Source organism: Clavelina lepadiformis, chromosome 6, assembly GCF_947623445.1.
Source record: "Clavelina lepadiformis chromosome 6, kaClaLepa1.1, whole genome shotgun sequence".
In the NCBI taxonomy this organism is placed as follows: domain Eukaryota; kingdom Metazoa; phylum Chordata; class Ascidiacea; order Aplousobranchia; family Clavelinidae; genus Clavelina; species Clavelina lepadiformis.
The window spans coordinates 7,875,819-7,900,803 of record NC_135245.1 but is presented as its reverse complement, the minus strand read 5'-3'; the positions used below and the strand labels follow the sequence as shown (position 1 = coordinate 7,900,803).

General features: G+C 37.1%; 3 protein-coding genes and 1 long non-coding RNA gene across 5 annotated transcripts; 2 read left to right on the top strand and 2 right to left on the bottom strand.

The window, feature by feature from the left end:
- The first annotated feature begins 92 nt into the window (after window positions 1-92).
- Window positions 93-12,863, top strand: LOC143461753 (neurotrypsin-like). 2 transcript variants are annotated; one of them, XM_076959610.1, is made up of 11 exons: window positions 93-2,818; window positions 3,629-3,852; window positions 4,940-5,051; window positions 7,437-7,616; window positions 9,226-9,426; window positions 9,666-9,784; window positions 10,000-10,130; window positions 10,234-10,311; window positions 10,408-10,688; window positions 11,803-11,963; window positions 12,063-12,863. In XM_076959610.1, exons 1-11 carry the CDS (start codon window positions 2,386-2,388, stop codon window positions 12,225-12,227), a joined length of 2,085 nt encoding a protein of 694 aa, XP_076815725.1. In that variant the 5' UTR covers window positions 93-2,385; the 3' UTR covers window positions 12,228-12,863. The 2 variants fall into 2 exon arrangements, with proteins under 2 accessions (XP_076815725.1, XP_076815726.1); XM_076959611.1 differs by lacking the exon at window positions 9,226-9,426 and having other exon boundaries at window positions 114-2,818.
- On the bottom strand, window positions 3,735-6,983 carry LOC143461755 (uncharacterized). The gene is made up of 4 exons (XR_013118075.1): window positions 6,522-6,983; window positions 4,900-6,175; window positions 3,995-4,143; window positions 3,735-3,871 (listed from the first exon to the last, which is right to left on the bottom strand). It is a non-coding gene; the product is annotated as an uncharacterized LOC143461755 (long non-coding RNA).
- A 5,008-nt stretch (window positions 12,864-17,871) lies between the features above and the next one.
- On the bottom strand, window positions 17,872-19,693 carry LOC143463180 (uncharacterized). The gene is made up of 2 exons (XM_076961584.1): window positions 18,412-19,693; window positions 17,872-17,922 (listed from the first exon to the last, which is right to left on the bottom strand). Exons 1-2 carry the CDS (start codon window positions 19,444-19,446, stop codon window positions 17,887-17,889), a joined length of 1,071 nt encoding a protein of 356 aa, XP_076817699.1. The 5' UTR covers window positions 19,447-19,693; the 3' UTR covers window positions 17,872-17,886.
- Window positions 19,694-20,711: 1,018 nt separating this feature from the next.
- LOC143462468 (ATP synthase subunit beta, mitochondrial-like) lies at window positions 20,712-24,735 on the top strand. Its single transcript, XM_076960653.1, has 11 exons — window positions 20,712-20,928; window positions 22,177-22,359; window positions 22,425-22,599; window positions 22,667-22,788; window positions 23,052-23,236; window positions 23,392-23,528; window positions 23,623-23,767; window positions 23,868-24,080; window positions 24,144-24,263; window positions 24,350-24,431; window positions 24,502-24,735. The coding sequence occupies exons 1-11, from the start codon at window positions 20,835-20,837 to the stop codon at window positions 24,600-24,602; spliced, it is 1,557 nt and encodes a 518-aa protein (XP_076816768.1). The 5' UTR covers window positions 20,712-20,834; the 3' UTR covers window positions 24,603-24,735.
- The last annotated feature ends 250 nt before the right edge of the window (window positions 24,736-24,985 follow it).

Genomic DNA, 24,985 nt, shown 5'->3' with positions numbered 1-24,985 from the left:
TCGTCTTATCGCTTAGAGCCAAGCACTGAATTTTGGTTAATAACATGATTTAATTATATTTTTGCAACTCAATCATTCTTTAAATGTTGCTTATTGCCATGCGTGTTCTTGTGTAGGTGTGTTAAAGATTACTGCTTGTAATGGCCGGATTACAATTTTCCACCAAGGAAATCTGTACAAACGTGTTTGTCTTTGGCAAACAGCAGAGACTGCCAGGAACAAGCATCAGGCAAACTTTGGTATGTTCCATTGCTTGGCAGGAATAAATGCGACACATCTCAGTACTATATAAGCAAGAAATGTAAGCATATATGTTGGAAGGAACAAAAATTAAGGCTTTAATAAAATCTTACCGGCAAAAGGCGACACTCTTATTTTAAGTACAGTGAAGTTATGTATGTTTGCCAACTCGTAATAAGATCAGCCACGGCTTTACGTAAGGCTCGAAGAAGTTCAATGATCTTTCAATTAACTTTTTCGGGCCTTTTTCAAAAGCAGTTTTATAAACATCAACCGGCCGTGTATATAAAGGTGCAAGAGCTGAGCAAATTTAACAAATGCAGGGCAAGCAGTGTGTGAATTTCGGACATAGTTGACACCTGTTTCTGTTTTGAAGTTTGCTAGCTGCTTTTCGGAACTATACTGTTAAATCGCGTCATTTCACTTGCGCACTAAGTGTTAGATTTACACAAGCTTTGGGTTAGCTAAGCGCAGATAATGACGTTTATAGCAAAACTAAAAGTACAAAAGCGTCACACATTGGTGACAATTGTTTTGTATTAATGTGTATACAACAAAATATAAGTTGTGAGCGTGTATCGTAATTTTATTCCGCAAACGTACGCCTGGAGGCTGATCAAAAATTAACACTCCGTTCTCTACGCATTAAAACACGTTTTCAGTTCATTTTGTTGGTATAAGTTTCAGGTTATGAAGATTTAACTTTAAGGTTTAAAAAGCAAACCATCGTTAGGTCTGTTGGTGAAAATTTCTAGCTATCCTCTGCATAGAGAAAGGAAAGATTTTAGAAATCTCCACGGAGTCAAGTATAGGTAGCCGCAAACCGAAATTTTATACATTTGAGTAATATAACGTAGTAGGCATTTTGCTTATGAAGAGTAATTTTGTTTTAATGTATGTACACTATAGTTTCACTAAATATCGATGGTCAACTTAGAGTTATTCAAACTACATCAATATTGCCGTTGCTGTTGCAGCCAACGTGGTATCGAAATTTCTGCGATGTTTTTTATTCATCTTAGTGCATATTAACGTTATTGTGCCTTGCACAGAACTTTATTTGATTTGCTTGTTACGGCTGGTGTTGAATTGAGTATCGTAAACATCGCTAGGCCGAAGTTCAATGAAACCACTATCATCTGCGCTAAAATAGACGAAACTATAATTACAGCTTTGGCCTATAACCGATAAGCCACTGTCACGTTAACCGCAGGATTCTGATGATATGTTGCAAAAGTTTTGGTGATAAGTGCGACTTTATTACGGTGTGTGTATATGTTAGAACACACGCACAATCTTTATCTATTACCGCGTAAAATACTGTTCTGTGATCAGCACATGATGGAGGAAAGTAACGCCGAAATTTGGGCAGTCTTGTCAAATCAATTTTTTTATGATATAGTAAACGAAGTGACTATTTCACCGTATGTAGGTCACGCAGCCTGTTATTAAAGACCGGCGGTTAGGTTAGCAGAAAGGGTACGCAAAAAGTTGATTTTAGCCATTTAAGGTTTTATTGGAGTTAGATCTACATTAAAAGGTAGATTTAGGTTATGTTTAGGTTACTGTGTTATAACATTTAAGTTAGGTTTACAACAAACTGTAAAAAATAGCTTCGAACGCACGATTTTTTTCCGGTGAAATAGTTCCAACCTATACAGTAAAACCTTCTGTCAAATTGTTTGTCTTAAATTTAGATGTTTTATCTTTTATGGACTTATATCATTATGATTGCCGCATACTATTAACATCTTGGATGACTTTGAAAACTTTTAAAAATGTAAAAATATTGAATAGAAGAACTCGATATTATGTTTCAATGATTAATCACTAAAAAGAAACCTTTGTGTTGTTTACATACAAATTCAAACATTACGATTGCATACATACAAATATTTACCATGTTAGATATGTTAAAGTTTAAAAACATTGACCAATCTTATGTTTGGTATCTCGATGTTTGTGTACATTACAAGCTTTTCTGTCTGCATTATATTTTATGTAATCTGGACATTCAATTAAATCTAAGTGATAGGTTTGTGATATGTCATTTGTTTTATCGCAGAGTGAATTTTTAGGGAAATTCCCCCTTGGTAAGAAGTCAACTATTTTCTGTGACGAGCGCATCGCTTATATTTTGGAACCATGATAACCTTCCTGTCGCCAAAACCACTTTCATTTCGTTTGGTCATTTTCCGTACAGTGGCACCAATAGTTCTGGTGCTTTGTTTCTCAACAACTTTTATTAAATGTGATAGTATTAGAAAACAAGAAAGCAATGACAATGTTTACAAAAATAACACACATACAAATAAAGGCCGATCATCTGGCAAGCTAATAAATATCTTTGTAAACGGGAAACCAATTTTACCCAAAAAGTCTACTCCAATACGAGTCAAGGCACCGAAAGTGACAAAGGCTAAAACGAAACCCACAAGACAATCTTCTGTTTCAAACGTTATAGATTTTTTCGACCCGTTAGAAGGATTGACATCCTGGAACATTTACTCGCGTTCTCATTCCGAATCGGACACCAGCAATGCACTGAGAACATTTCTCTTTGATCCCTTTCCGTCAGGTAAGTGGTTTTACTCAATTACATAGAAATCAATATTTTTTTCAAATTACTGGTATTGTTCCACGTCGCGTTTAACTTTTGCGGTTGCTTGAACACATCTCGCTTGAATAATAAAACGTTTAAAAAATGTTGGTAAAAGTATTGTCAAAGGTAAACTTGCTTAGTTTACCTTTAATCTTTTTATAAAGTGCTGCTTCGACAAGCTTTCCTAAGACATACGATTTACATAAGCTGCTGCGCTGAGCTCAGTTAACTGTGTTTTGAATTAACTGCAATAAGACCACATAACTGACATGTATAAAGGTAGTGTCGGATAAGAACCATAGCTTTTACTTTTCGCCGGACGCACCTTTTGTTTAAAAACGTAATAAAGCTTTGATCGCTACTTTGACCTTACTAAGCCTTCTGATCTAAACATTGTACGTTATAAAGTCAATTTATCACAATCGTAGCAAGTTTTTGCTGTTTTTTCAACTTTTTGTTGACGTCATGTCGCAAACGTACTTTTAATCCAGATCAGCTCTCATCAAGTACGCGCGCCTTCTTTTAAAATTGCGCGATTTCGAAGAATTATTACAAGTTTGCAGCTGTCCAGTGTTTATTTCCGTCTGTCAAATGATCACTGGTTACATAAGATTAACGGAAAAAGCATAGAAGGTCATGAGTTGACAACACTCCTCACTTTTCTATACAAATATGGTCAACGTGCCAAAGCGCTAAAGCAGCTTGTCAATAAAAAATTCCGCCAAAAGGTTTATGAAAATATGAACCTTTTCTTTTGTTTGCACTCGCTTTCCATTTTCATTCCAGGTAACAGCGGTAATGGAATTAGGTTGGCGGGGAGTTATCTTCCTTACATGGGAAGAGTGCAAGTCTCGCTTCCAGAAGGAAGGTGGGGATCAATATGCGGAGTTGGCTGGGATGTGAAAGACGCGACAGTAGTTTGTCGTCAACTCGGATTCCAAATAGGCGGCGTGATTCCTCGTCCAAGAATGGAGTTCGGAAGACCGATCGATCAAGTTGCTATGTCAAAGGTATCGATTCATTTTATGTCTAAGTATATAAGTTTTCTTTGAAAAATTGTCAAAAAGATATAAACTGGCCGTTTTGTACACAATTCCAAAATGTTTTCCAAAACAGATTTTACTTTCCACAAGTAGTTTAATGAGATTATACCTGGTCAACTTAAAACAGATCTTGTCATTGTACACTTCAACAACTCGTTCTTTCGATTGTTGTACATCATATCATGCTTCTGTAACTTCCAGCCACCGTATATAGATGATAGTTTAGGGCTCGTCGACCACTGTTGCCAATATGGATTACTACAGAGTTTGATTATTATACTTATATTATAGATTTATAGAACAACACACAAATCTTCCATTTACAGTATTGTTTTTGCCAGTTGCTCAAAACAGAAAATTATCTAACGATCTATTGATCTAAAACTAAAACTGTTCCATAAAATACAATATAACGAAAGAAATGAATTTGGTAAATAACTTGGATCAAAGATATATAGAATGTGAAATACTTGAATTAGCTCAACATCAGACACTTATTCTCCCTATAAAAGATAGAATTTTGCAAAGATAGATTTTCGTTGATTGTTTATTATCGCATCAACATCCGTTATCTTATGGTGTTCTTAATGAACGCTTTCCCCGTAAAGTTTTGATACCATCAATGGAGCCCGCTGTATATGTCAGAACTTGTTTACATATTTGTTTGCTTTGAGGCGAAGCGCATTTGATACACTGTCGGATTTGATCCTAGATAGTTTAATTTGGGACAATGTGCTGAAGGTTTTACGTAATTCCATATTCGCTATATAACGTTTTGGTTTTCGTACATAAATACATTAAATATCTTATGCATCCGCCATTCAGCAGTTTTTTGGTGACTAATCCTTCCTGTGGCAAATATTTCTCAGGATTCTGCAAGAGAACCGTAATTATATTAACGCCTAATAACAGCCCATAATTACGACTGCTAATTCTCTACAAGGAGGTTAATAACTTCAGGAAAAGCACAACATATCTAAAATAATGATTAAGCGCTATGTATCTAATGCTTACCGTTGTCAAACGTTTATTGGTATGACTCTGATGCATCCAGGTAAATTGTCGTGGCAATGAAGCATCACTTGATGAATGTGAAGCAGAGAGATGGGATGGTGAGAATTCTCTTCCTTGCCCCAAAGAACTTAGTGCTGCTGGATTAGTTTGTGGTGAGTATTGCATTGTTTATTTTTCGCCATTTACTATGCAGAGCGAAAGTTAGGGTGCTAACCGTGGTAGTTATAGCACAATAAAACACATGCTCACGAACAATTAACGAGCAGGAAAAAGTGGCAAAGCCCAAGGGCTTAAAACATGCAAGATAACGATAACAGAATTGTGCTATAGGATAGTAGATAACCATGGCTACCAAATCCATAAAATATTTCCTAAGTTTAACAACCTTAAGGCCAAAATAACACAAACAACGAAACAACTACACTGTTGGAAGATGTAGAGGACATGTTTTCTAACACTAAAAACAAGGATATTAACAACCAAAATAAATATACAAAGTGACATGGTTTGGTTAAAATGACAATGAATATCTTAAGTGCACCTATACTTTCGCATGTAGATTTGCGTATACTTTCCATAAACCGAGTATTGTGTTTTCTTAAATGTTTGCAATGCTAACAATAAAGCATTCTTTTATGAAATGGTAACATTGGGAGATCAGTTGACATGTTAAACCGTTGGCTTTATAATCTTGTTTCCAAATACAATACCTTCACGGCAACCGTAAACCAACAAATCAACTTGTGCGACCAGTCTTGAAACAAACGTCCTTTGTCATGAAGGATTAAGGTTGTGGTAAGGTCGTCGTTTAAAAGTGCATTGTGCATCATCCTACGTCGTAGATTTGAGATAACGAGGACGATAAATATAGGCAGACAAAAGGTCTCTTACAAGCGGGTATTTACGATCTGCATTAGGTCAGGTAGCCACAGCAACATGTCAACATGTAGCAGATTATCATTAACTTACATGTTTTTCGTTTGTATTCCAAATAAAGCTATTATCACATTGGATAACCAATCAGAAGGAACAATTCAAGCAAGAAAACAGCGGCACACTTTTTATAGTTTGTTTATAGAGAAAAGCAAAATAAATTTATGAATGGATTCATTCTTGCTCTCAAGCCTCCGATAAAAGTTTGCTTTATCCAGATATTATTCAAAGCATTCTCAAAATGTTGTTTTCATCAACAACAAAAATTCCCGACAGAGATCGAAGTTAAAATGCTTCTTGATTTTCACAAAACACGCTCTTGTACATACGGTCCTTCACTAACCTTGAAAAACAAAACCTTACCGGGTTTATTTCCTAAAATCAATTTGTTTTTCCACTAAACTACCTATATGCTGATCTGATCATTTGAGCCATGTAGGCTGTTACAAAGTATACATGCCTTATAGCATTAGTTCTCGTAATTTTTTTAGCCTATACAACTAACTTTTACAAAACAATGTTTTATAAGCTACACTGCGTAGAACAGGGAAGTGCACTAAATGCTGTTGGGTACTTTGTTATCGTGAGCTATTTTAAGCAAATAAGTTACACGAGGACAGCTTAAATAACAAACAACGTTTGCTTGACATAAAGAATTATTCAAAATTGAAACTTGAAATGGTACTTACCGTAAAATACTGTACTGTAAAATGTAAGATCATAAAAAATGTAGAAAAAAGTTCAAACAAAGTGCACATCACGTGAATGGTCTTTCTCAGCATGACATGAAACTCAGACACTACGTCTCATAGCCAGTGGAAGCTTTCACAGATATACACGCTTTTGTAGCACTTCAGTGCGTTGCAATATTAAATTGCTTTTATTTTTATGTACCGTGTAAAGCTGCAGGTACGATTTCATATACCCACTGTCGTTTTATCGGCAGCTTATACCTTTGTCACTTGGGGTTCCGGGTTGATTTAACCCACAGACAATCTAATCCATCACAATTAAAACAAAACGACTAAAAACATGATGGCCCAACCAAAATCTATGGGTTGAATTGACCGACCACCACCAGTAGACAGCATGTTTAAAATTAGTGAAATCATACAATGAAACAAACAAGTATTTTCGTTTTCCCCACACCTGTGATAGTCTATAAAACATGAAAATGTGATTAGTTTATTTTTAGCGTTGTAAGTCAAGCAAGCCATATTACAAGAACGCTTTTGTTAGCGTGCTTGAGGTTACAGTAGTGTTTTGTGGTCAAATACAAAATAGCAGCTATCCTATAATCAACTCTAAACATCCACATACAGATTTTGTTATGTAATGCGAAATTGGAGAAATGAACAGATTTAACCACCATGAAGTAGGCCTATTTAAGTTTTAGAATACTTAAAACGAACTAAAAATAATAAAAGCCGAATGCCAGAAAAGTGTTTATGATATTACCTTCAGTTTGATATTTTTTTCCATTTTTATACCGTTTTTACTTCATCTATATATATATATATATATACATATTAGCCTACATTAGAAACAATCTTAACCTAAGGCATAAAAATAGTGTATCACTTCAACAAATTTATTCGTGATAGGTTGCCCAATTGACGTCCCAGCACAGGTTCGATCTCGTTGCCAGCTTTACACAAACTTTCCTTTTGACAGCCTTTCATGCATGTATTTTTGTCCGCCAAATCATGTCCTAATCGGTGATCGAAAACGATTCTGCGGACGAAAGCAGCAGTGGACCGGAAATAGTCCTCAATGTGTAGAAAGTGAGTTGCTTAACACATAAGCCTGTGTGGTATAGTTTACTATACGCCATTATTCGGTGTCAAATTAATAAGGTGGCAAGTAGAAGTAGACTGCCTTAACTCCTTGCTACCTTTTTCTTTTCCTATCAATATTTTTCTTGCTCCATTCTCTTTGCATGCTTACCACTGCATAGTGCTAAGCATTATGTAAGCTTATAAGTGTAGGCATCACATTCCTTTTTCCATAGCATGTCCACGCATTAGTAATAAGCGGATTACAGAGAGCTATTATTTCCAAAAATAACTAACCAAATAATAATGAGCGGCATTAAGGTAATTGTACAAAGACATTTATGCAATACTGATTCATTTTAGACGAAAGGTGCCGCTGCTTTCTCCTACTGAATGAACGATTAAATTATTATTAACAGAAAACAACATTACATATAGTATTCGGATAATAAATTGTTTAAAAATTTAAACACATTTCACAAAGCAAAATTTAACAATTAATATAACATAATAGACTGAATAGAGCATAGAGCCGTAGACCAACAATATTTAACGTAAGTAATTGTACATTTGAAGTAAGTTAAGCTTTTTTGACGCTTGGACGTAATAAGCACCTTCAACAAAAGTTTTGTTGCTGTCTACCCAATAAATATTTCACAAAACATGATAAACCGCCGAGATAACATGGTATCATTAAAAAAGCTTTCCGTTGCAAACTTGTTTAGCAATGGAATTCCTAAAAACAATATTGCCTGTCAGGAAGAACTACAATGAAAATATAGAATAGTAATTATTTTTCACGTAATTTTGACCGTGTCAAGTGTAGGCTATCATACGTATTGTTTCATTAATGCGAACAAATATGTGTTCCAATTGTTTTAAAGGCCTCAAGGAATGATTAACAGTATGCTGAAAATGCTCGTCAAAGTATTAGTTAGGTAATTTAACGCTTAGCAGGAAATAGTACCGTAAGTAAAATTGCACGTTGCCTGGATTGACCATGGGACACTTTTTCTGTTGTATTTTCATCCCATGCCACCATGGCAACATGTAATTTTCCCATCTAATTTCATTCTTTGGGGTTGCACCCATGCGCAATTGCACCCATGTAAAAACTTACCTTTATACCTACTCAGTTTAAAAATAAAAACAAACAAAACTCTAGTCTAAGTTTTCTTGTTATATTTCCATATATTAAAAACACTATCCATGGGAAATGGAACAAATTTTATGCCCAGCACTGCGTTTTGTATCCCATCTCAAGGGATAAATCCTATGGACACCCTGCGGCCTGCACAGTGTGTATACATTATGGAGTCAAGGAAAAGTTATCGCCTCACCTCGCAATGATTCCATGTATAGGGTTGCTTAGTTTTAAGAGTGATGTTTTCCTGTTTCGATTTAATTAATAGTCGCATCTAGTCCGACTGATTATACTCAGTGGTTGCGTGATCACCTATTTTAAATATCAAACCAAATCCTTGGTTTCAAAACCTGGAGAGTTTTAATTCGCTCTTGTGTGGGCAACATTATGTTTCATGGACACATGGATATTCATTCTTTCGCTCTCTAATTGTAACTTTCTTTGCATGCTTCATTGCCTGTTTCTATGGAAAAGTAACGCCGAGAAAACCTCGACCACAATGTCGAATTTCGGCGGGAAAGCGGATGCCCTGTCTTCGGCAAAACAATGTTGGTGATGTTTTGTCTCAGCAAAACTCTGGGCGTCATAGACCTTCTTTAGCAGAAACTTGTATTTCTTATGGGTGTTGTTATGATCACACAATACACACTGAGTCGTCTCGCTGTTTTCTTCCAGGTATACACATTTCTGGTGAATTGCTTCATTTTTCAATTATTATACATCAATACATCTTATTATTATGTACTAATATTCTTGGATTAGTATATCATTTAACATCATCAAAACTTCTTCTGTTTTAAAGCTTGTTTTATTTTGCCATTTATTATTTAATTGTTCGCTGCAATTCTACAAGCAAAGTGGTTTTCGTCGTAACTAGCCGTTAACTAATAAGTAATAACGTTGTAATAATATAGCCGACAGCCCTTGTACCGATAACCCTTGCCAAAATGGTGGTGTATGTCAGGATTACTTTGGTGATATCAGCCTGTACGAGTGTACCTGTCCAACACCGTATGGAGGGAAGAACTGCCAAGTGAGTCAAATAAACCCATATAATCAACCTTTCCTGTTGTCAGTATGTTGCTTGCGTGGTGAAGGCGTCTTTGTAACATGTTTGCAGAAGAATAACTTCTAACTACTGTATATAATCACAAAATTCACCAAATTATAACTTCACACAAAAACCATAAAAGAGTATATTATTTTATACATAAAAGTATATAACATAGTATATTTTTATCGTTTCAGTTTAAAAGAAATTGGAATTGTGGGAGTCCTACTGTTCTACCAGATCTTCGTCCCGTGACACCACTGCTTAGAATAGTTGGTGGCAATACCGTGAGAAAAGGAAGTTGGCCTTGGATTGTTCAACTGAGAGAGTAAGCTATTTTCGCACAAAACTTGATGTAAAACAAATGTTAACCAGTAATCGGTTTAACTACTATACACAAGGCTGAAACGTAATTAGTGGATTTTTTATAGTGATGACGTGCAATTTTGTTCCGGTGCTTTGATTGCACCTCAGTGGGTTCTAACGGCGGCTCATTGCTTGCATTTAAGGTATAGCTTTTGAAAACTTTTTTCTATGCATTTCTCGTTAAACGTTTTGAAACAATATAAGCCGCTGTGATCAATCCTTTCCACTTACACATTTAGGGATATCCAAAACGGTCACAACAACAACACCCGTTGGACCGTTGTGTCAGGACAGCACAGCAGAGAGGGACACGATGATACCAATCAAGTGACCCATATAGCATACGCACTTGCGAATAACTTCACCAACATAGACATTCCACGTAAAGATATAGCGCTGATAAAATTAAGCAGGCCGGTTACAGTGGACAACTACACCGGGGTAGTTTGTGTTCCATCTGGAAGAACAGAAAACCCGCCTCCTCGATCTAAATGTTGGATTGCCGGATGGGGTAGATCAAGTGAGTTTGCGCCTTGTACGCAATGCGACACGGCTTGTTTTACTGTGTATAATTAACGCCTTCAAAGGTAATGAGCGATACCCACTGCAGTTATGTAAGACCTAAATTCTTTCAACGCTATGTTACGCTAAACGTAATTGACCTATATTGCTCAACGACACTCAGCTGTACGGTACACTATACCAGGGCCTCTCAAACTATGGGCACAACCCCAATTTTGGGGTTGTAATACAAATTTAACTTTTACAAATTGATTTCTTTTTTCATTACTTTTTTATTCGCTTTACATTTGTATGATTTCGCCAATGACACAAATAACACTTGACATTTGTGATGGGGCGTTAATTGTTGTGATGTTCTTCACGTGTAGACTACCAATCAAGGGGTCGAGGACAAAAAAGTTTGAGAAGCCCTGTACTATACTATTGACAGGTGTTCGAAAATGTACAGCAAGAGATAACAGGTCTTTGGCGTTTTGTGCCACGTCGTTAGCACATTTGTTGAAGTTTTCGGCGACAGACTGCTCGCAAAGGCACTGGACATAGACCGCACAGCGTCATTCCGTTTGGATTTTACATTTTTGGATTTTAATCATGTTCGGGTTTCTCTTTACATTTTTTATTTAAAATCAGCGAATATTGTATATAAGCATGTTCAGTATACATGAGGCATATAAACTTATATTCATGTATGTTGAGCATTTTGTTTAAGAGCATTATTATATGATTTCTTTGACTAGGCTAGTTAAAGTGGCTCGCTAGCCAAAAAAATTGTGAGTGCAGCTTTCGACATTAATTTGGAACAGCTTATGAAAATATAAGCCAATTTACTAGTTCAACTTGAGGTCAGAGAAAATGTTACTCATCTTTCATTTTTGTAATGCTTTCCTCGCATTCAGCGCGACTACCAACAGGACAGAAATAAAGTTGTAACCCTATATTGAAACATATTACTTGTGCTATAATTACGATGTACTTTTCCATAAAATACGGTCTGAAGAACTCTGACTGCTTACGGGTATAATAATACCAAAATAATTTCCACGTGTTAGACAAAAATCCAATACCAATTTACAAACACCTTTTGTAATGTGGCTTTCTCGTTTGATCTGCAGCTTTGTCTGGCCTGGTTCCGCAATACTTGCAGCAAGGTGACATTCCTATACTTTCAAATGCTGCATGCAGACAAAATGATGACGTAGAACGAGACTACAGTGCAATCGGTAAGGACATGATATGTGCTGGTTACGATGATGGCGGTGTTGACGCTTGTAAGGTAAGTCTACTATAAGAAGTAATCCTATACAGTATAAAAAAATCTATATTTTTACTACTTTTTATTGAAAATGTTTGTACATTGATAACAATTAATCAGGGGGATAGCGGCGGTCCACTAATGTGTCCCAGAAAGGACGGATCCTGGTATTTGGCGGGGATAGTTTCTTGGGGGTACAGCTGCGCAGACCCTGATACACCAGGCGTGTACACAAGGGTGTCGCACTACCTAAACTGGATCTATGGTGTGATGGAGGATCATTAAATAATTTTCAAAGTTATTGCTACTATGTTTCTGGAATTACATTGACATAACAGTATATATAATAAAAACATCTTTTTCCATAAAATTTCGTTTTCATGTATTAGACCTTAACCATGAAACAACAAATTTTGCTTCAAGCGCACCTAATGTAGAGAAATGTAGTTAGCCTTATATGTAATCTACTTGCAGAAGGCTAATTATAATGTTTTTCTTATAAAACCTTGTTGATAGAGTGAATGCTTTCATATGTGCGCAGCTTATTGCAAGCATGCATTCTAGATAGTTTCACAGGCTTAGTCTGACATGTCTTCCTCCTTTTGTTTTTAAGACTGTGAAGCTTGTTTGTTGTAGGCTCTATACTGTAGTTGTAATCTGAATCATGCAACGACTGATACTTGCTGGACATTTGTGCATAGACAACTTCTAATAACGAAACAAAAACTTAAAACAAACCGATTTCTTTTTGAAAGCATTTTTTTATGAAGTAATTATCGTCCAATGTCAAACTAACCTCCTTGTTGCGATTTATCTTATTCGTTGTTTGCCACACGTGGTTTATGTTATATTTCTATCATCCTTGCTTTGTGCGCGATGTTCCTTCCTTCACATGTAAAGAATATTTGCAGTTTGCTTTAATCCGAAACCTGGCTTTCTTGTAAAACCATCGCAGTATATGTAAGTTAAATGCACTAAAAAAACTCAAGGTCAAGTTTTCAAACGAAACAGTCAAACAGTAAAAGTTGTTATATGCATTAGTTTTTTTTAAAAAAACTTTGGTTTGGAGGTTCTAGTAACTTGGCCTTGGTTGGTTAGCTGTACGCTTATTTAGAGGACACGTCTGTCTCTTTGCAAAGCACATGAGGATATGGCTGAAACGGAGCATAAAGCTTGGCTTCACTGGACTTCCCACCCATTTAATCTTCATCAGCATGCAATGTTCATACGATAAACCAATACCACAAACTTCTAAAATCTAAACCAACCTGCAATTTTGAGTACCTAATCCACCAAATTTCAGAAACCTACTAAAGTGTCGAACTCAACCCAAAAATTGAATTACAACCATTACATGCTTAAAAATTAATCTTCACACCGGTGTACATGAACATATAAAAGCTGTAACGAAATGTAGTCATATTAAAAGTGTTTTTTTGAAAACAAACATTTGCTTGGTTTTAAAATTTTTTAAGTTGGGTTCAAAAACTTTGTGGATTTGTATTCTGAAATTCGCTCATTTTGATTCTGAAAACAGGTGGGTTGGATTCTGAAGTTCACTGGTTTCAATTCTATAAGCAGTTAGGTTGAGTTCAATGCCAACGGAAGGTTATAACTGCTGGCTTCATTATCCCAATTAGCTCTATATAGGCTAATACAGAATAGTTAGTTAACTGAGTATACTCGGTAAGCCTATACTCCGTATACGGTTAACTATTGTGGCATCTACTGTACGTTGAGACTGCTGGGGAACTCCAGCAAACATAAGGTGTGCATAAACAGTTGGGGCTAAACGAAAATAAGAAGACCATTGACTACATTCTTAGTGAAAAAATGACGACAGCTGATTGACGCGACGACTAAACGATGGTTCGGGCAGACGCGAGTCGCAGCAAGAAAAACGACCAAGCCTCACGCACTCTTACAAAGGGTCCTAAGTTTCTAGTTTAGCTGATTTGAAGGACATTTTGGATAACTACCTGCCAAGGCTCGAAAGGTACGCCATTGTGATACTGTGGCGGAGATAGAGGCGGGTGACCCTTTTGACCGCGTTGCTTTCCGGCAAAGCGATGGATGTCTACTCGAAAATCGAGACTTTGACAAGACGAGAGGCTCTGGACTACGATAATCTGATGGTGGCGCTGCAAAAAACGATACAACTTCACTAAGAAAAGTTACCAGCTGAGATTTCAGAACGCCAGGTCTGAAGGTGGCTGGAGCCCAAGTCAATTTATCGCACGGTACGCCTACAAAATTACTTCGGTAAATGTGTGAGTCTTTTGAACGTGCAACGCTTGCACGAAGGCCCGGCCGAGCTTTCGGTAAAGAAGCAGTTTACTAATTCACAAGGAGGAATTCGTGCTCCCGGAATGTATTTGTCTACTTCGAGAGAGAAGCTTTCGATCTCGAATGTGTTAGAAGGCGTAACGGAGCAGTAGTTGTAACTCACAGCCAGACCAACGACAAAGAAGGATGATCTGACCGTTCAGAGACCAATACACAAGATACTGCGGACCAAAAAATTGCCACCACTAGGCTAACGGCTGCAAGGCGCCTACCAATGTTAAGATGACTCACGTTCAATCCCATCCCACAGCATGAGCATGGCAGAGCCAAAATGCGATTCGACGAGGAGTTGATAAAAATTTAATCAGTTGACCAAATAAAGGCAGTTAATATTTATTAATGCACAAGCAACCGAATGGTATATGCCAGACGTGGGCAAACTGCGGCTCGCGAGCCGCATGCGGCTCTCCGGCATGTTTTTTGTGGCTCTTCTAGTCGAATCGTAAAATTCCAAAAAATGTAAAGGCTACCAAGAGTGCCGTTTATGAAAGTTTCTGTGTAGTTTTTCTTTATTTAGGCCAGGATTTCGTTTATGACGTAACACTAGACATCGATTCCGACATTGTTTTCAGGTATAGATTTGTAATGAAAAGTGGTATATGGTACCTTAACCTGTAAGGCAGTGGTTCTCAACCGGTGGTCCGCGAAACGTTTTCAGTTGGTCCGTGAGAACTTCGAAATTTGCAACATATAGTACGAGTTTTTAAAATTTTTTTGCTGTTTATCATTGCTTTTTGAAATAGGCTTGAACATTTGCTTAATTGCCTATTGTGATGGGACAATACAAAAGCTTATTGAGATTTATCACCCCCAGGGAAGGCCTATTGTGATGCACTAGATTGCGGATTATACGAGAAGACAGCTGGATACAGTGATTTTAAGTAAAAATATCCGCATAGTTTGATGTTATTTTGAATGAATAGCGCAGTTGTGCACCAACTTGGTGCCACCAAGACTATTAAGTAAAACTAAGCAAAGAAACATTTAAGTGCAGTCTCAGAACCCTTAGTTTGCTTAAACTTCAGGGGTCCGCCACTGCTTTGACCGCAGCAAAAGGGGTCCGCCAAGATCAGAAGGTTGAGAACCACTGCTGTAAGGTTTACCCACTTCACTACAAAGTCTGTTTACTTGTGTATATCTTTACAGTGAACTTTGATAGACTTCAGCAATAATAACACGCGAATGACAACTGTATAATCTGATTATATTGAAGCTTCATTGAACGAATAAATCAAGATAGAACATTGTGACAGCAACAGCATACAGACATGTTGCGGCGTTGAACATACGACTGATAAGTGATGAGTGATGACTCGTAATGCACGCACAGTAACAGGGAAGCAATGAATTACGTCACAAAGTGTTATGCTTCGCTGATTCGATAGACGAGAATTCTATGTCGTACACAATCTTATATTACATTAATTCATATAATTATCACAGATTCTACAGTATACTCTATGGCAAAGGTTGTCAAAATGCACCTCACCAACATGTTTTTATGGGTCTTTTAGTTAAAAAGTAATATCCCAAAATGACTACTAATAGTATAATAACCAAATTGACAATCATTACTGATTTTGCGGCTCGCTGGTGTTTATATTTTTCCGCAAGTGACTCTTCCATTGAACAAATTTGCCCACCCCTGGTATATGCTATGGTATCATGATGTTTATCATCGGCCAGAGGAAAGTCTTTGCACGAGTTATATGAACTCGGCGATGATTCCATAAAAAACAAAGACCCATAAGCCTTCTCTGGTTATTAATGTTGTATGGTATGAAGACGTTTGTGTTACCAGCGAAGCGCATGGTTGTTAATTGAAGTAAAATGAATGTTGGTTAATTTCTAAATCTTTTTAATAGGACGCGGCCTTTCCAAACAGCACAGTCTTGCCTTAAGGTATAGCCTAAATTCCATAAAACATTTAAAAAACTCAGAGTTTGTATTCAAACCTAAAGGTTAATGGCCTTGATCAAGTGTAGACCTTGTATAACGGCGGTCAGTCAAACTACGCGATGCAAATGACATCATACTCATACTCAGTATGGGTTGCCATACCGTCCGGAAAATTCCGGACATGTCCGGAATGTAGGGTTAAATTTTGCGTCCGGGAGGAATTTAAAAAAATGCTCAAATGTCCGGAATTTTATGATGGGCGTTTTAGCCTAGGGTTGCCATACGTCCGGATTTCCCCGAACATGTCCGGAATTTTAGTGTTCAAACTGCGTCCGGGAGGAAATGCTAAAATATGCTTAAATGTCCGGAAATTTTAAAATTGTTTGTTGCGTTACGGGTAATAATTTCATTGTTATAAACGACAATAAAGCGCTCTATTTGGGTTACAATGATACATATGGATGAGTGGAGCTGGACTAGTAGCTGAAGGCCTTATATCTTGGTCGATATTGCAAAATTTAGAACACGTCTGAAACGATAAGAGCGTATATTCGCTGAAGAAAATTATAAAGCAGTGAAAGCAGTAGAAAAATAGCGCAACAAGAAGTCTGTTGCAGACCAAATTAGAATACCAAGGAAATTGTCGTTTGTTTAATGCTTAATGATTTCGAAGTGGGCCGCGGGTTTTGTTCGCACTGTCAAGGTGGGGCATTGCTAGTCATAGACATAACTCTTTAACATTTCTATGTTGCCCTCACTGACGCTACAATAAATACCGTAGATCCAAGAACAATAGAAAGATGGAAACCTTTTGGGACAACTGTGAATGGACACAATTAAATAAGTTACCGTATTGCCATTGCTGCTAACTAACTTCTCAACCAGTGGTCCATAGGAATATTTTGACATGGACCACAGAGTTATTTGAAAAATTGCTAGGTTTGTTGAAAAATTTAATTTTATTTGTGCCACAATAGTTCATTTTACGGAAAAATAGGGAGAGGGCCGGAAATTCGATTCGAATTAGAATGAAATTCTTTGATTTTGCGGAAAGAGCATTCTTGTACAGTTAACGCTCTATTTAACAGATCTCGATTTAGCGGATCTCGGTTTAACGGACTTCGGATTTAACGGGGTCATGATTTGAAAAAGTTTTTTTTTTAATTTGAAAAAAGCTTTTGAAAACAAAGCATGATCGATGGAATGTGTGCCGTGCACGCTGCTCCACTATTTAATTTTTAACCATGCCCAGTATTTTGATCACCTACATTGCATCATTTATTCTCTAACAATGGACATTTCACAGTCAGTGGCTATAGTCAGTCATTTATATATAGTCATTTCATCATTCAGTTGAATCAATTTTATTTTGTCATACAGTAGGCCGCAGTTTTTTGTACAGTAGACCTCGCATATAACGAATAACCGTATATATCTGATGAAAATTCTATTCCGGAAGGTTTCCTATTCTTTTTAGTGTGTGACGATTACGTCACGAATCACGAGTTGTTTTCCAAGATGTTTGGAATTTAATTTAGAATCCCGTAATTCAGTTGTTGACCAAATTTGCGTTTTCCTTAATGACGTCAGATAATTTCCTCGCTTGAACTAGCTTGCCACATATTTATACTGTTGCAATGTTTTCAATCTCCTCTTTTCCCTTTTACCGTCTCACGTGTTACTGAGCGCGATGTAACATTCAGCAAGCTTTGCCCGAAGGTGAAAGCCTTCGTGTCTGATAATAAATAAAAATGGGAACTGTTAATATCGCTACTCTCGTGATATTATGTGTTGAACTAAGTCGATAAGACGTTCGGCAGAATCTCTTGTATTTAGACAGTCTTGAACATGAACGTTATTACTCCACATACGAATCACAATGCACAACCAAGAAAGCACATGGCTGTAGCATGGCCAACATAGAAATCTTATTACTTACTTCATACCTATCAACATCCTCCTTTCTTTAAGTAAAGACTAACAGTGAGAAGGCTTTATGAGCACACAGAAAATACTGAAATAACATTACACAGAAAATACTGAAATAACATACTACTCGCAATATATGTGAGGCACACTTGAAGTTGAAAGCTACATGCATAATGTGTGGCAAGAAATAAAGCCTTCTCACTGTTAGTCTTTACTTAAAGAAAGGAGGATGTTGATAGGTATGAAGTAAGTAATTCAAATTATTGTCAACAACATGAAATAATACAGGATATACCTCGTTTGTTTTTGTGTTGGTGACATTTAACGTTGCAAGACCAGCTATCTTAATTTTGGTTTTATTCCACATTGTCAGCTGTTTGGTGCAAGGTTGGAGTTGAGTATATCGCACATACTTCTTACATATGGTATTGACGTCAGCACCGGTATCCAATTGAAATCGTACCGTGCAACCATTTACTTGAAGTAAAGCAGTCAGTCTGTCTTTTCCATCGTGCACGGCATGCAAGAATTCTTGTTCGGGTTCATTTTCCACCTCTCGTAATGTAGCTTGCTTATCTTCAATGCAGTGAACTCGTGATCGACATTTTGATTTGAAATGATTCAAACCATGACATTTTGCGCATTTCTTCCCATACGCAGGACAAAATGATTTTCCACGTTTATGGCTTTTACCACAAAAGTTGCACTCTGACAGGAGTGATGTGTGACGACGGGTTCCTCTGTTGGCATATTCATGCTTGTTGCTACTGACATTTTGTACTGTACCATCTTCAACTTGCATTTGTTGCGATTGTGCACCGGACGAATCAAAAGAACGACAGATCTGAATGGCTCGGTTAAGAGTGAGGTCATTTTCTCTTAGTAGCACTTGGCGCACCTTATCAGGTACAGTATAGATTATCTTGTCACGCAGCATGCGACTTTTCATGTCTCCAAAATTGCAGGTTTCTGCACGACTTCGAAGCTCTATTAAAAAGTGATCAAAGTTGCCTGTTGACCATGTGGCTCTCCAGAATTTGTATGCTTCAAGGGACTCATGCTGCCTTGGGTTGCAATATGCGGCCATTTTGTTGAACAGTTCTGCCGGGTCGTCCTTGTCTTGACCTGTTGTGTAAATGAAGTGTTTGGCTACACTTATCATACCAGATCCAGCACAATTAAGAATGGTTGATCGCTGAACTTTGTTAGGTTTCGCATCAGCTCCACTGGCTATAAGATAGACTTCTACCTGTTCTTTCCAACGTCGGTAGTCTTCCGCTAAAGACGCTGAATGTATGTCTAGAGGTTCTGGTAACCGTAATCCTTCCATTGCAGATGGATACTATCAGGAAATAGGCTAGTACGGTACAGTATTGTAGGTCTATGTTAGTATACTTCGTAGGATCAACTTGTTACAACACAGGATTCGCTGCCACCATGTTAATATCGCTACTCTCGTGATATTATGTGTTGAACTAAGTCGATAAGACGTTCGGCAGAATCTCTTGTATTTAGACAGTCTTGAACATGAACGTTATTACTCCACATACGAATCACAATGCACAACCAAGAAAGCACATGGCTGTAGCATGGCCAACATAGAAATCTTATTACTTACTTCATACCTATCAACAGGAACTTTATAAGTTAGTAATTTGTATAGACAGAATCAAGCAACTAACAGCATAGTCACGCAAATTTGAGAAATGAGAACTCATCAATCGAAGCAGAAGCAAAACAAGTCACCAACCATCAATCGTCCTCGCTCATATACAAACAATTACCGTCAGCATATGCGGACATTATGACAGATATGTTCATTGTGTAATACCTCACACGAGTAGTGCACAATCGAATTATTAAATGTCATAAGTGCATTTCAACTCGCTTATAACGGTTCCATTATCGTATATAACGGACACATTCTCCAGGAACATTCTACAATAGGGCGCATGTCTATTGCTACCAGACTACATTTCCATTTCTTGAAATCTTAGTCTTTCTGTTCCTTATGTCAGATGTCTTATTTTAGTTTTGTTTTAACATTTTAAACTGAAACAGACCTTAGGATGGAAAGTAATGGTTACTAAACTTATTAGTCAGCTATCCGAACATAGCCAATTTCAGTTGAACTTTGAGAAGTGAGCCACGGAATATTTTCAGAACAAAATTGGTTTACAATTATAAAAAGGTTGAGAACCCCTGCCATAGATAATACACAACCAACAAATGGAAAATGTATATGGAGATTATATGCTTAGCCAGTTTGTTTTACTAGCAAATTTACTCGCAGTGCAATTTTAAAATTTCGATCCATATTTATTGGTACATTGTATCAATATCTTATGTCATTTATTTATAATTTTTGTTCTAATAATGCCTCAGGATTTCAACCATTTTTTTCATACTAACAAACGTATTTCATGGTTGACCAACTTTGTTTGCAAAACGTCCACATGTAGGGATCGTCGAGGGTACTGACAGGGGCAAGGTCACCATAGCGTGACGAATGTTATGGAAGGATACCAGTCCGGTAAGCTATAAATGTGCGGTGTTTGAAGGTAGTTTCTTTAAAAGTGTAATAGTTTTTGTTTGTTGTTTAGCGCGTTCAAATAGCGGTTTAAAATTGTGTGGTATTACACAGGAATAAAGTTAGTAATACTTGAAGCAATCGTTGCTCTTAAGGCTTCGATTGAGTAAAGAATCATTTGATAAAGCATGATGTTGAACACGGCAAGAAATTGCTTGAGGGTTCTTCAGTCCAGCGGACTCACCGGTGCATCTGCTGCTTCATCAAGCGTAGTCAGCAATAGTAAGTGTTGATTTGTGTTTAAAGCTGGTTAAATTAAAATGCACATCAACTTAAAAACATGGGCACTTTTGCAGATTAGTGTTGACCTCAATTTACATCATATAAGTTAAGGACTATTTTATCGTACGTCGAGTACTAAATGGAATCGAATCGATAACCGTTGACTTGTCATGCTTATCAATGCCACTGTTGACCCTGAGATAAAACTACAGGAATATTGGGTCTAGTTTACAAATGCATAACCACAGGATACATTTGTGTACTAGCCTAGACCCTAGCTACTCACATTGGGACGTCATTTATAGTTGGGCACTAGACGCGAAATATTCACTGCACATGCCGTCTCTGTATGTGTGTTGTGCATTTTTTAAACACATTTAATCTAATTGAAATGAAATGTTATATAAATCGTACTGTTAATAATACATCAATAATCATTACTGTTGCCCAGATCAAAAAGCTTATTAACTGCTCAGGGGATTAAAAATGAAGTTGTCACTATTTCACTGAAAAAATTGTGTGTTCGAGCTATTTTATAGTTAATAAATAATAGTTTCCAACTCCAATAAAACTGTATATATATAACTACAATAACTTTTTGCATACTTATTTTAACCTTACCGCCTATCTTCAACAATAGGCGGTATAACACGGTGAAATATTTATTTTGTAAGATCAATTGTATGTAAAATGGCTATTCCTCTTGGTGTGCGAGGAATTACTCGCCTATAAACAACAGAATTTCCGATCTGGACTGTTTCATAGGAATCGAACAAGTAAGCCTAATGGTACCTTGCAAAGAAAAACTATTTTCCTGTTAACTGAAGGGTTGATTAATTACATGCCCTAACATGATTTCAGATCTTTGTACCTGGGTTAAGGATACTTTTAGTAGCGCTTTTAAGCCATGCCGCAAAGTGTGGTACACACTCGCACAAGGCTCATCAATGTGCGCATTGAATGTTCAAGTCCATGTCGTTTTCAATTAGACAATTCAGTTGTGTAAATTTATAATAGATGAAAACATCAATACATGTCATCACACTGAAATTTTTCTCGTTTGCACAATTTCATAGTCAAGCAAGCAAAATATTTTTACGACTGGCATAAGCCCAGAATTTATTAGTCATGTTACTTTGCACAATATTAAAACAATACGACAGAATAGCGTTCGTTCCGAATTCTTCTATTTACAAGAAGACTGTATAAAAAAACGTATTGCAATACATTTCCTGCATTTTTTGCTAGGAAATTATGCTGCCAAAGCTGCTGCTAAACCAACCGAAGTTGGGGCATTGAAGGGTGAGGTAGTTGCTGTGATTGGGCCAGTTGTCGATGTTCACTTTGAGGAGGGAAGGCCACCGATTCTCAATGCATTGGAAGTCGAGGGTCGTGATAACAGACTGGTATTAGAAGTAGCTCAGCATCTTGGTGAGTAATTTTATGGCATTGGCTTTAACTTCAAATTGCATTCCATATAACCAATTCTCTCTTAGGCCAAAACACCGTTCGAACGATTGCTATGGACTCAACAGAACGCTTAGTTCGTGGTCAAAAGGTAGTTGATGTTGGCTCTCCTATTAGAGTGCCTGTTGGACCTGGAACATTGGGTAGAATCATTAATGTCATTGGAGAGCCCATTGATGAGAGGGGTCCAGTTGAAACTGAACAGTAAGTTGGGTTGTTTGACGTTTTCTGGTTAAGACATGTTGCAGTAAACCATATTATTGTTTTCAAGTTTTGCTGGCATTCATGCTCCGCCTCCAGACCTTATTGACACAGGTGGTGCACAAGAAATCTTGGAAACAGGAATTAAAGTGGTAGATTTGCTTGCGCCATATGCAAAAGGAGGAAAGATTGGTATGTTCATGTTTCTGATTAGTGTTGGTTTTACAGTTAACTGAAAACACTTGCACAACGGAACATTTTTTAGGCTATAAAAATGTTATGTTAACTTACTTTTTAGAACGCAAAACATCACTAATTTTTTATGATTATTGTTGGAATAGACAGAAGTTACAACTTAGCTACGACATTAACAAACATTAGGCTAGACTGGGCACTAATGCTCTAAGTTTAGTACTGCGCCTATATCAGCACTTCCACAATACTTTTTTTTTTAGGATTATTTGGTGGTGCTGGTGTAGGTAAAACTGTCTTCATTATGGAGCTCATCAACAATGTAGCTAAGGCTCATGGTGGTTACTCTGTATTTGCTGGAGTTGGTGAGCGTACAAGAGAAGGCAATGATTTGTACCACGAGATGATAGACTCAGGGGTTATTTCATTAAAGGATAAATCATCCAAGGTTAATCCCTTTCATATTTTGTGTAAACCTGCAGCTCTTATCTTAAGCTTTAATCTGAAAGTATTATGACTTGTTTTTTGTTTACATAGTGGTAATTAAATTTAAATTCTAACTAGTTTTCAACGGCATGAGTTCAATAATGGTTTTCTGTTAAGGTGGCACTTGTTTATGGTCAAATGAACGAACCTCCGGGTGCTAGGGCTCGCGTTGCCTTGACAGGTTTGACCGTGGCTGAATACTTCCGTGATGAGGAAGGACAAGACGTGCTGCTTTTCATTGATAATATTTTTAGGTGAGTTGGTGAAAATAATGAAATTAATAAAAAAGTTTTTTACAAATGTAGTCGGTAAATCGAATGAAAACTTAAACTTAAGAATTTATTTCAGGTTTACTCAAGCTGGTTCGGAAGTATCTGCTTTGCTTGGTCGAATTCCATCAGCTGTAGGTTACCAGCCTACGTTGGCAACTGACATGGGTACTATGCAGGAACGTATTACAACTACCAAAAAGGGCTCAATTACGTCTGTTCAGGTTTGTGATCGCTAACAAGCATAAACAACCATGGCACTCACATCCGCTGTTTTTGTAGAATAGGCGCTTGTTTCAAACTCTGATGACTCTTTACATTTAGGCTATCTACGTACCTGCTGATGATTTAACCGATCCTAGCCCTGCTACAACCTTCTCTCACTTGGATGCAACAACTGTACTCTCTCGTCAAGTTGCTGAGCTTGGTTTCTACCCTGCTGTCGACCCATTGGAGTCCTCTTCACGAATTATGGATCCTAACATTGTTGGGTTGGAACATTATGATTGCGCTCGCAGGGTGAAGAAAATTTTGCAGGTAGAGTTCCTCACATTCATCATAGACTGTGAAAGCATGGCAATAAAACTTGTGTGTACATAGGATCATAAATCTCTTCAAGATATTATTGCTATATTGGGAATGGGTGAACTTTCTCAAGAGGAAAAATTAACTGTAACAAGAGCTCGCAAAATTCAGCGTTTTCTTTCTCAACCATTCCAAGTAAGCCTTATGTCACAATTTCTTTTTTAATTTTATTGTTTTAAATTGCTATTGCTCTTTAGTGTTAAAAATATTAATGTTTGTAGGTTGCAGAAACTTTTACTGGAACTCCCGGAAAACTTGTCACACTTAAAGATACCATAAAGGGCTTTAACCTTATTTTGGATGGTAATTACGGCGCTTACAGTTTACAGCTTTTCCCATGACTTTTCTCTGTATTAATCGAATTTTTCATTAGGTGAATTGGATCATTTACCAGAGGGTGCTTTCTACATGGTTGGAAATATTGACGAAGTTATGGCTAAAGCTGATCAACTTGCTAGTGAAATGGAAGTCTGATCATTTTAGTTGTTGCTAGTAAAACCTACAGTCAAATCGATCCAGAGCTAATATAGTGCACCGCTCACGAACGTTTGCCATTGATTTGTGTTTTTTACATTATCGAATTAAAGAAATGTTCCTACTTACAGTACAGTCGTTTCCAACGTCATTTCGAAAACGTAATGCTGTAGAGAAACGTTTCGGTAATAAGTTTGCATCCTTATTCAAGGTACATAAACTAATCATTAATAATATACTCCACGGAGTGGCTGTGATCAATTCTAGGAAATCTTCGCCTTACGTAACACACCTTCCGTATCTTGGCTGAGAGCATCAACCAGTAAGCAAGGACGCTCGTAAAAGGGCTAGAAACGTGCAATGTTTGAATTACAGAGGTCAAA